General features: G+C 29.5%; 1 protein-coding gene across 1 annotated transcript in view; it reads right to left on the bottom strand.

Annotated features, from left to right (window-relative positions):
* LOC119635074 (glutathione-specific gamma-glutamylcyclotransferase 1) overlaps window positions 1-2,316 on the bottom strand; it is a 4,762-nt gene extending 2,446 nt beyond the window's left edge. Inside the window, exon 1 of the mRNA XM_038029631.1 lies at window positions 1,706-2,316. Coding sequence (XP_037885559.1) covers window positions 1,706-2,008 — 303 coding nt within the window. The 5' untranslated portion in view covers window positions 2,009-2,316. The remainder of the gene's footprint in view (window positions 1-1,705) is intronic.
* Window positions 2,317-12,938: the final 10,622 nt, after the last annotated feature.

Here is a 12,938-nt window from a genome sequence, read left to right as displayed (position 1 = left end):
TATATGGAAAGAGAATATTCTTTTTTTTTTTGAAAATAGGATAAAATTTATTTAATCAGAAAATAATCTTACAAGTGTTTTGCGCAAAAAACTTCCTGGTCAAATATAAACAACTTGACTTGGTCACTTTTGCTCTTTTTCCATCGATTTTTTTATCTGTTTGGAGATGCCTTCAGATAATACAGCATTGCTTTTAAAAAAGCAAAACTATACGCTCAATACAATACAATTTCCAGATATTTTCAAAATACTTCATAAAATGTTGGCATTCTTATGGGTAAACTTATGATTTATTAACACATATTCTCAGTTGTTTGGAATTTCTATACAAATTATTCGATCAGGTGGTTGGCTTTTTTACAAAGACTTGTTGAATTATTGAGAACGAATATGCGCATATAGCTGTAATAGCAGACGGGTTCGAATCTCAATGTGCGAGACATTTTTTTTTTTTAATTGAATTTTTCTATGAAATTCCTAAAAATTGTGAAGAAAAAAAACAATCTACTAAGCTAACGAAGGATAAATAAAGGAAAACTTGTTCTAGCTAACTCTCTTCCAAGTATTTGTTCGGTTTTAGAAATTTTTGTTCCAATTTTCTTATAGTAATTTCCTGTTCATTCAATCTTTGCTTTAAATTGCGAAGACCTTAGACGTTAGACAAAATTGACCGCACCTCAGTAATCACTTTGAAGATGACATCGCAGAGAGATCCTTTTTTAATGTCTATTAAAACCATGCTTGAGAAAAAATTTTATGCAGAACATCTTCACGGACACATTAAAAGAAAAGGCAACATTTCATCCCTTGCTTTTCAACGAGAAAGGGAAAAGCTGAAAAAGAAAAATGTCAAAATTCGTAAGAATTTTTTTTTTTTTTTTGGTTTTTTTTTTTTGCTTATTGGACGGACTTTTTCATCGTGCGACGCTAAGTTTCAAAAGTAGATAGCTTTAATGTGTACCATATACCAAGAAGCAGGAAAAACCTTACATTATACACCATACAGTTACATTTATTAAATTATAATATATCCTTGAAAACCGTGAATTTCACTGTTGACTTGCAATTAATTGCAAATGCACTATTGACTTATAACTGTTATAACTCGTTGGAAATCGTTGTCTAGCAAAATGAAAGCGACGTTCTATTAGATCGCTTTAAAGACTTATTCATAATTAGTATAAGAGTATGAAAATAGCACGTCCATCACTAATAATGATTACGTAACGGTACCTAATGTTATATTTCAAGTTAACTAGAGCGTTTTTTACGACGAAATTTTATAGCATTTGGGCCTTGGAAGAAATCGTGAAATGGAATGCTTAAAATTAAAAAAACTAGCCAGCACAATATTTAATCCCATAAGGCAAATACTTTTTATTCGCTTTAGAAAATGATTTCTTCAAACGTAAACGATTTACTTTTGATGATATACTTTTTTTTTTTTGTGCATAAAAATTGAAGGAATATTTTGCGAATTTTTTCCATTTTTTTCTTTTTTTTTATAAAAGTTTACAAGAGTTTACAAGACAAATATCAACAATTTAGGTTCAATCGATATAATAAAAAAAGGAAAAAAAATTTGCCTTATGCTGTCTAAATAACTACTAAATTAAATCAATGGGACTTGTTAGGTTATTTATAGTGTAATCGAACTAGATAAACTTGAATTATTACATTTTAGGAGGAAAAGAACAAAACATACCTTTTCGGGTGTACCACGATGTGTAACATTGCCTTGCCAGAATCTACGCACAAAACCCTTTATATAACCGGTAATACTTCTTTCGTATTCAAAACCAGGATTCCAGCATAATGAACCATATCCAAATACCCAGCAGAATGGTTGATCGTTGTTCGTGGCTGTTGCTCCAGTTAAATCATTCTCTTCGTCACTCTCAGCAGAAAAGTGACAATTTAAAAAGAGATCCTCAAATTGTTGCGGTAAAGTGTCATCATTCGGCGATTGTGGTGGTTGTAAAGGGGCATCGAAATTATCAGCAGACATGATGATGAAGTTAATAATAATGGAATTTTTTTTTTTTTTTTTGGAACACAAATATTGACGAAAAGCGCGCGAATTTCTAAGCAGCAGTTGTTATCTAATTAATTGCAATTGCAGACACAAATAGTAATTCTTTACGAGGTAACGCTTTCCCTGCTGGCGATTACTATTGCGGCTTTCAATTTCGTAACATTCACTTTCAATAGGTTTCGTATTCGATTTTATTTCGCGACTTTTCGGACGTTTTTTTAAATATCGAATTTTACTTAAAAACTCTTTTTGCTGTTTTTCTATTTTTTTTTTATGCCAAGACATCGATAAAAATTTTCAAAATTTTGCGCTTTTCTGTTGAAAAAAAATTTTGCAATTTTTCATAGACTCTCTCGATGAATTTTTCTTAAGGGAAATTTTGACATTTTTTCACTTCTCCAAGACCATTTTTTTTTTGTTTTTTTTATTTAATTAATATTAATATTAGGGAATATTTTTTATGTTTATAATATTATTATTATTTTCACATATAATTTCATTTTAATACATTTTTGGTTGAAAGGCCGGTAAGATGAGAAAAAAAAAAAAAATGTATAGAAGACGATCAAAAAATCTGCAACAAAAATATAAAAAATGATTAAAAATTGTTCAACGATTAATAAAGAAAAAAAAAAAAGAAAAAGAAAAACAACAACAAACGCTTTGAATGATTAATAAAAAAAAGAAAAAAAATTATTGTTATTATTTTCTTTTCATTTCGAGAAAACAAGGATCACTTAGTTTATTTTAAGAAGAAAAATACTTGTAACGATAAACTTATTTTATGCGATTATTATTTAATCTATTCTCGTTGCTTGTCAATTGTTAACTAAATTTGGTATTTGCTTTAGTTAACAAAGAAAACGTTGCGTTTAACATCTGAATGCGAAAATTCTGTAGCAATTCTTTATGCATAGATTGCTTACACTTAGCGTCTAAGTTTCATTCATAAGTATGCTATGCGTAAAGGCCGTTGCTTTTCAATTAAATGTTTATGCGTGCTATTGTTATAGCAACAACAACATTCAAATCTGTACATTTCTAGTAAATAGCATAAATTACTACATTTTGTATGCAATCTTCTTGGCTTCCAAATGAATCGATAAACTGGATAGATGAATATGTTCAAAATTATCCATTTATTGAAGCAAAACGTATCAATGTAATGTAAACCATAATATATAACGCATTCAAATGCATAATCAACCCTGTAACCTTTAGGGCCTTTGAAGAGTGTCCCTTCGGTCGCTTCTTTTGTAAGCGAAAAAATTACTAATCATTAGATGCTTTTGCCAGCCAAATAAAATATTGCATGAGTAACTTACCAATACGATGCGTATCGCATAAGCAATAATTTTCGAATTATTTTCTAATGATTATTTTTTCTATTAAACGAAACTTTAAATCTTATATTGTTTAGAGCGGACTTTCACTTACCAATCTATGAAATGCAATAAGAGACGAAAAATATATGTTAAAGGTGAGAGTGAATATGATTTTAAGAAATTCAAAAAGAATCAGCTTCTAATCGTCTTTATAAAGAAACATGCACTGAACACGATAGAGCAACGACATTCTTTTGTATATAATTATGAATAAATATTCATCTTCACGCTTATATGCATTAATCATATCATCAATTACAACCGTTACAAAAGAAAGAAATATTTTCATTTTTTCTATCTCTTTCGTTTTCATGAAAAAATTATTCCCATACGAATATATATAGGAAAATGAAAAGAAAATACATTATAGTCGGGTCAGTTCGATCATTATATGTACCCTATACGACTTTCCTTAACACAATTATTCTTCAATTTTTATTTTCGTAATAAAATGGCCCAACATACTTTTTATGTAATACCTTACAAGAAAGAGCATCCAAAGCAAAATTAATCTTCTTATCGAAGACCGTCGCAATATAGTAAAAAGATTAAAGGATTACTTTTCTTATATACGCAGGAAGTTATGAAAAATAGACCAACGTAATGGAATTATGGTACACTTAAGTTCCATGTCCAACTTTCATCATAAAACATTAGAAAACAGGCCCTTTTACCTTCTGACTGGCTGACTGTCCATCAGAAGTTTTGTATGGGTTCAAATACAAAAAACCTTCATCATATATGATCCAAATTCGGATAGGCTTGGGTTCCGGAGCAGGGATTTCAAAGCGGCTCAGTCTTTCCGATTCAAGATTTTCAAGTACGCGAATAATAATTCAGCAATTTGGGACAGATATGAGACGGATAGATGGACAGATATGCTTAAACGTGATTCTCTGATTGGTATAAAGAGATGCCAGATCTTTCTTAACACCTTCTCTATGTTATACGTACATCCTCGGAAGCTCAGTAGAGTCTGTATAGTCTGTGTGTGTGTATGTTATCTAAGGAATTGATAGAATTTAAGACCATGGAAGAAATAAAAAAAAAAATTTGCAACAATTGTAACATGAGCAGACTTTTAAGTTATTATATCTATAAATCTGAAATATCTTCTTCTTTTTCTCTCTTCTCCTATTCAGCAAATCAACAATCGAAAAAATCGCTAAGATATGTAAAAAAAAAAAAAAGATCTAGAATCTACTTTATATAGCTCAAATTATTCCATAGAATATGAGAATGAAATATAGAGTTTTTTGAAAACATTATATAAGAAATATATTGAGTTGGAAGAAAAGTAATGATACATAAGTCAAACGCAATTACGTAATTTAGCGTGAAGTGGAGATTTGAATTCTCGAAGAAAACGAACAATTTTGTAAGTATGTGCCTGAAATTATTTTCTAGAACGAGGAAAGTGAATAAAATGCTTAGTTACGCCATTTCCTCTTATTCTGCTCATTGCTTATCTTCACATAAAGGGGAATACGAATAAAACTCTAGTATCGTTTCATTGTTATTTACCTTTGTCTATCTTATTCTAAATCTTTAGCTAAAAAGAGTCCCTTTAATCTATAGATTGGCTAGGATGTTGTAAAGCAATTTATGTTTACAGAATAAAAATACGTTTCATCTAAAAGTGCGGCATTATCTTTGCATAGAGGAAAATTTTGGAATGGATCACTATCTGGAGTTTTTTTCTTTTCTAATTTTTAAATAAAAATTTGCGCTACTTTATCCATATGGACGCCTTTAAACGTCTCTGTAAGGTGAGCGGGATTTTTTCGTATGGCTGCGATAGTGATCAGAAAGTTCCCTTTAAAACAGATACAACAACAATTCGAGCAATAATAATAAATAAATTTTTAAATCATTTCTTTAAGTGAACTACTATTCTGTTTCTAGAAATATTGATTTATGCATACAAACGTTTTATTTAATAAACACTTGAGATAAATTTGCAAATCTTGTAATTTAAATTATTGATAAGATTAACAACGTCTTCTATAATATGCGAAAAGACTATATAGAATGAAGACCATACATATATTATATGTGAGCAATCAGATAATTTTTTTTTTTTTATATTTCGTATTTTTACTAAAGGATTACGTAGACGATACATTGTATTAAAGCACAATATTTTTTATCGGTAGGCTTACAGGCTTAGGCAAATACTTATTAAATTTTGAATTTAGAAGAAAAATAGTAATTAAATTGACATTGAACTTGAACTATTACCCAAAGAGAGAAAGAGAAAGAGCGAGATAGATAGTGAGAGAAAGAGAGACAGAGGGAGGAAAAAAAATAATAAATTAAGAATAAAAATGATTAATGAAAAAAAAAAAAAAAAACGGGCGAACATAACACATCCACGCTAACTTTTTCCTAATATACAAAAGTAGTAGTCTGATCAAAAATTAACGAGAATTTTTGATATTTTCATAGCAAACATGTAGTCTAGATGTAAAAATCTTTTTTATTCTTTTCAAATTGTCTTCCCTTTGACGCGATGTACTTGTGTTTTTATGAATCATTTTGCAGTTTAAGAGAACATTTGATAGTACGTCGCTGTAGGTGTATTTCTGCAGGTATATATTTGGCGAAAAGATTACTTGCCGAATCATCACAGTATTGTGTTCGGCTTAGAGTTATACACACACACACACACACACACACACACACACACACACACACACAATTTGTTTCATATTGAAAATATTATTTCAAATATCTATCGAATGAAATTTCGTCAATTATTGAGGTAAACTTCTTTAAATTCTTCGGAAACTGTAAAGTCCTCATTGGTTTTCCTAAAGGCTTCCTCAACACATGCTCTGCGCTTATCTTCATTTTGATCATAAGATCGCGAGTATCTTTTCACTGAGAGCATTCACGAATATATATCTTGGTTTTGTAGTGAGCATGATTTGTCAGTACACACTTGTCAATATATTTTTATGTAATAAAAACCTCAGGAAAGTTAACCTTAATAAATCTCTGGCCGACTGGTGGCACAAGAGCATTTTAAGTTTGTGTAGATTTATGCAAAACATAGACGAACTTGAGATAGATCCACCTTTTATTATACCGAGCGATTTGGAATCACTGTTTGAATTGATCTAAGCTTGTCATAAGAAATTTTTTTCAAATTTAGTACACCGACATGTTTTAATTCAAAAATGAACGCTATTGAAAATGGTTTTCAGTCGGTCGCAATATAAGGGCTTAAATGAATAACTGTATTAAGCGAAGCGATGTAGGGTATTTAATGATGCACCGTGTATCATTATAGCATTTTTATTTCTTCATACTATTTTTATGATCAGCTTCAGAATATATTCTGTGTGCATAGATTTACCAGTCCATTAGTATAGAGCTAAACAATGTACTTTTTACCTTTACATGTCTGTTCGAACGATTTTCTATTGATTACTAGTGTGAGTTTTTACATTTAATGTGAAAATGAAATCCATAATAAAATACTGATGCTGTAATCATGCTTTCAAGTCAGATACTTAAAGATAATTTATCTTCTAATAATAAATTGCAACTGTTTTACGGCAAACTGTTTGTTTGTATCATAAATGACCTTGTGTGGATAAACTTGAAAAAAAAAAAAAAATGTGCGAAAATATAAGAGTACGCAGTACATAAAAACGCCATAATGAAACCAATTTACAATTGCTTGAGCGGATAATGATGCTTATTTTCAGGTAGTACATATATATATATAAAACACGTGTTACAATAACCAAAAGAAACGTTTGGTTGACTTTAATGTTTTTTACTCATTTTATTTATTTTTTAATATTTTTATAAGGGAAAATTTCAAGAAAGCAAATTGTAAAGCAAATTAGATTCGATTTAAAGCGTGAAAAATTTCGCACATGAATGTTATTTTCCTTCTACATTATTAGGATTATTTTGACAAGCGAACTTTATTCATTTTCTTGGTAAATTTCAAAAATTTTCGATCGATTATGAAATATATTTAAAAATTGTATGTAAATTAGAGAGAGTAAGCCATCGAGTTTTATTGTTACTATTCTTTTTTTCTACGGGTTTTTGAGATTAACCGGATTACGTCGATAAGGAATTCGATTTATATGTCCGCTGAAAAAAAACTTAAGGAAAAATGTTCTTCTTTTTTGTGAGTTTTGCTTCTGTTACCAGAGGATTATCGTGATTTTTTTTTCTTTACTTTAAATACCTACTGTTTGAATAACAATATATAACGATTAAGAAACTTATATATAGTACTTATAAAAAAAATAAAAAAAAGGATTCGCATGAGTAACCAAGTAGGTAAAGGATTAACAATTTAATTGTGGCGAGTTCAACTGTCAAGAGCGGTAAAGTTTTTAACGCAGGCGAGAATATATGATCTAAGTTACCAGGCAACCTTTAAATGTATACTTTTGTTAATTTATTTATAAAATATGTAGACAACAAGTAAATAAAAAAATTGCGCAATATTTTCCTTATTTTAATAGTTTTTGACGATTTTGTGAATGGATAAGATTTTCTTTTGCTAAGTGTAAATAGGAAATATTTCTGCTTTCTCTCATCACGACAAGAGACGAACAAACGAACAGGCAGGATTACAATGAGTCACAGTCTAAGGCTAATCTAAACACATAGATACTTTATTAAAATCCTCGGTCAAGATAAAGACGGTAAGAAAAGTCTAGACTACTTATTCATGGATAGTACACTAAAGATAATTTAACTATTTTTGGATTCACAGTAGTTTGTATTTTGAATTTTCGCCGATCCTGGGTCCCTGGACCCAAATCGCTTAAATAAACATTACTGCTGTCGCCACATAATAAATATCCATAATACCCAAGTCAGGATTTATTTCCTTGATAAAATAACTAAGGTACGAATTAAAAGATAAAATGAGAATAGGAACTTTGTGTTACTGCGCCCTTTTTGAATGACAGCTAAGAGGTCTTTGACTGCTTTTTGTTTTTTTTTTTTATTTCAACACATCTAGTATATCCTCAGCATATAGTTGCTATAACGTTATAAAGAAGCTCAACAATTTGAATATGAAAACAAGAGCAATATTTGTTTTTATATAAAAGAAAATCCCTGAGAGAAGTAATAATGAGAGAGAAGGAAACATTATGCTCATTATATTTTAATCTCAATGACTTTTACTCTTGATTTATTCTTCTTCTTCTTCTTTTTATTAGTTGATTTTATATGCGTAACCTAAATTGCAAAGCAAAAGCAATTTTCGCCTTTAGGCGAGTTGTCATTAACTGTAATAAATATATATGTATATATATATATATATATATATATAAATCTTTGTAGCAATTATCCCCACATTATTTATTATCCTAAAATTACTGATTTATATTCTTCGACATTTTTCTAACTTTTCAATTGTTGCGAACGTGTTGTGGATATACTTTCATCATCAATTTCCGGTAATTAATTCAAAGTGTATGTATCAAGTTCAAGTTTTCTATTTTATTTTTCTTTTGTAACCTTAAAAATGTCAACAACAACAAAACACAATAAGTTAAGGCCAGAGACAAATGACACAATATTAAGACAAAACATTTCAATCTTATTAGAAATATATCAAATGTACGGCGAGCAGACTACGCACATTTGCTTATAAAATAAAATTAATATATAAATTAATAAATGTATACCCGTTTTTCTTTAGATGGTCGCTTAAAAATTTTTATATTGAAAATTCCTTTATTGTTGTTTTGATATAATAGCATTTTAAATTTTGTTTGAGTCAAAATATCCGAAATTTAATTGATTTATTTATTTTCACTTTATTGCGTTCAAAATTTAAATAGACTTTATATGTATATATATATATATATATATATCTAGTATAAGGCTTTTTAAATAAATTATTACGCGATGATAATAGTGATACTTGCACGTTTTATTTCTCACTTATTCTAAGCGCGTAAAACCTACCACATTGAGGTAAGCGAAGCCAACTGCAAACTGTTTTGTTTTATCCAAATAAGAAAGAAAATAAAAATATACTGCAAAAATTTCTCTTCTCTTTTATTTACATAAGTGCAAAGGTATGTTAAATTTCTTAATCAGTTTATGCATTATTACATCATTACTGGTAAAAAAACAGAGTTGATTTCATCGGGAAATATTCTATTAAAGTTTTTGTGAACGCTCTAATATGTTTCACATATTAGCCATTAGTCTTTGGAATAACCAACAATATCAAGCGTTCTATTGACATGTGCTCAGCAAGACATGACAAGCAAACACCAGGGCGATGTAAAATGTGGGTCAAAACGTAAAGTGTAGTAAATTGTGATTCACTTTTATGCATAAATTTTAGTACTGGTGTGTGGATAATATTCGTACTTAAAATAAAAAAAATCTTTTCTTTCAAAATATTTCAATAATTTAGAAGTATAATTTAGAGATAATTTAAATTAATTTAGAAGATTTGAAAGAAGTTTTATGAATGAAAAAGCCAAACTTAGGAACAACTAGAAAGCTGAGGAATTTTATATTAATATTAAAGCGATCAGGTCATTGAATGAGTTCAGAGTAATGATATTTAAGTTGCTTATGTAATTTCTTGTAGTGATAGGGATTGCAGAAAATATTAGATACGCTTAAATAAATAAAGCATGACAGACTAATTCAAGTTGTTCTTAAAATAAGATGGTCAAGATTGCAAATGGATGCAAAATAACTGCTATTACTATTTTAAAAAAAGTTGAAAGGAATCCATCGATTATAATTGAAAAAATTGACCGGCAGCTTCATTTTAAGGCAAGAACTTTATCAGAAATTTTATATAAATACTGAACATAACAATTCCGCAACTGCCAACGGGGTGAGCAACTAAACTCACTGACAGTGTATTATTATTTTCTCTTTGCTTAAACTCTCGCCATTAATCTAACTTTACATTTTTGAGAAAAGACACAACTAACATATGTATATTTTATAATTAACATGTACTAACTCTATCCTCACTCACTCTATGCTGTATTGAGATACAAGTGCATATATATATATATGTGATTATACATACATACAATATATATATATATTTTTTTTTTTAAATTTTATCCAAAATAAAAAGACAATAGTTTTGTAAATAAGACATCAAACGGGTGTACATCGCTAGCAAATCAACCTTGTGTCAAAATTAATGTTATGTTAACATGATTTCATGATTTGTTTACATCAAGAGAAAGATGAGAGGAGAGTATTTTCTTTCTCCTGTTTATTTGAACAGGTAAGTGAGTGAGTGTGAGTAAAAAAGAGCATCTTTCAATTTTCTATGCTATTTGTGCTCTGACTTAATAACTGATGGGTTTTTCTTCTTTTTAAAAGAAAGTACATGACGCAATTTCATTCATAAATTTCACATTTAAGTTATATTTTTCTATTTTATCGTTGTAAAGAAGTCAAGGTTTTTTTTTTTACTTTTTTGTCTTATGCCACATTTTTTTCTTAATTTAAATCTTTTTATTTGAAAGTTGCTTAAACGAATTGTTGGCTTAAGTTAATTATAAATTCAGACAAAATGGTTTTTAAATGAAAACATGTGGCATTTGAATTAAGTTTAATAAAGTTGCATATCTTCGGGCTTAAATAAATGAAAGAACAATTAATTAGAGAATATTTTTTTAGCTATTAAAAACTCTTTCAAAGTAAATATTCATTCAGTAAATTATTGTTATAAATTTTACATTCTCAGCTTTTGCTGAAATTCCCGCATAGGGTCATTGACCAAAGGTAGCGGTGTTTAGAGATGTAATCGAAGTTTTATACCCGGTATTTTAATGTCTCCCTCATGATAACTGCTGCTTTCATAGTTTCTGCCTTTTGTCTTTCATTTATAATTGCTTTACTTACCAACTACTTTTCTAGATTTCATGTGTTTAATTGAAGTAAGATTTTCTGCAATATCGCGTGTCGACCAGCTTTCACCATAATCTTTTGTTGATCGTCATCAATGATGTTAGGCCAACCAGAACGCTATAAAGCTTTCACTGAAAATCTTCAGAAATAGGCAAATGGTCTCTGCCGGATAATTAGTTTCATACACATCACATATTTGTCTAGATACTTTTGCAGCTCTTTTTTGAACTAAAAAAGTAAACTAAGGCTTACATGCCCATTTCGATCTTCCACGTCTTATTTACGTCTCACTACTGTAACGCAACCGATCACTTTGAAAGTTTTTTACAAAATAAACGTAAGCCTGCTCTACATAAATATATATATATACCTTTCGACCTAATTATCTGTCAAGCTATTTGAAAAAACTTATTGTAACCTGTCGCCGAGAAATACCGCAAGAAGTTTCTGTATCGTAATATATTATACCGTTGATTCCCAATAATAAGTTTCGGACGGTATTTGTAATAATATTTTGTCTTTTCGTTGCTTTGTAATTGGTTTAGCACATTATCGGGTCTTTGCTTGTAGTGGTTATGTGCTAATGGTGAACTACTATTAAGCAAATGTGAAATTGTTTCCGTAGCACACATCCACATCTGCGACAAGTGACGTCTGTTATTGCATTGTCATGGATAGTACATCTTCTGTAGATTTTTATGTGTAGGCGCTTAGGCAGACCGCGTATTGTCCGAAAATTTTGCCATAAATAATGGGGCATGGTAAAGTTGCTACATTTAGGGAAACGGTGCCGCCATTTCGTAGAGCTTAAGCTAAGTTTTCGCATTGGTCTTAATGATGTATAATACATCACATCTGTGGCGTGAGAACAGTCGCAACAATGAACTTAAAGGAAGTAATCGGCCCAATGAAAAGGGCCGTCTTCTTAATCAAGTTCATTCGCCGGACATAAAAAACGAAAAAAATCAATGACTAACAAATTCCGAACTCATGCCAATCGTTTGAGTTATTATGTAATTAAGAAAAGACCTATCGAAGCTGTTGAATATCGTTGACCTAAAAGAAGAACTATATTAAGAAATAAAGCAAGCTTCAGCTTGCTTTAGGTAGCTTTTCTCGGTGTTTTGCGAGCACCGTTTGCGTAATATTGAAATAATCCGTTTACAGAAAGAATCTCGATTGTACTAAACCCATTCTGAAATAAATGCAAACATAATAAATCGGCAGTTAATCTCTAAATAAATAAAAGTAAAAATCTCTATAAATTATATAATATAAAAAACATAATAAATGTCTCATTTTGAGGAAAAACTAAATGCTTTTATTATGTAAACATAATCGTATCATTTGTAGTCGTATATATAGATGGATTAATGACACATTTTGAGGCAAACAACAAACGTTCATATTATGGGCACATATATCTTTTATAGGCATATATTTAGCTATATATACATGATAAAACTATTTCCTGCATTCTTATCGCATTTTCAAAGTTTTTTTTAATATTCCCGATCATATATTTATCAGAAAATCTCTTTTGGAGGCGGATAGCATATATAAAATAAATGCATTAATATTGAAGAAAATTATAATTGGTCGTAAACGAATCTTTTATACCTACAACT

This window comes from Glossina fuscipes, unplaced genomic scaffold (genome assembly GCF_014805625.2).
Source record: "Glossina fuscipes isolate IAEA_lab_2018 unplaced genomic scaffold, Yale_Gfus_2 3, whole genome shotgun sequence".
NCBI classification, from domain to species: domain Eukaryota; kingdom Metazoa; phylum Arthropoda; class Insecta; order Diptera; family Glossinidae; genus Glossina; species Glossina fuscipes.
The sequence above is the reverse complement of the archived record's forward strand: the minus strand, read 5'-3'. Positions and strand labels throughout refer to the sequence as shown.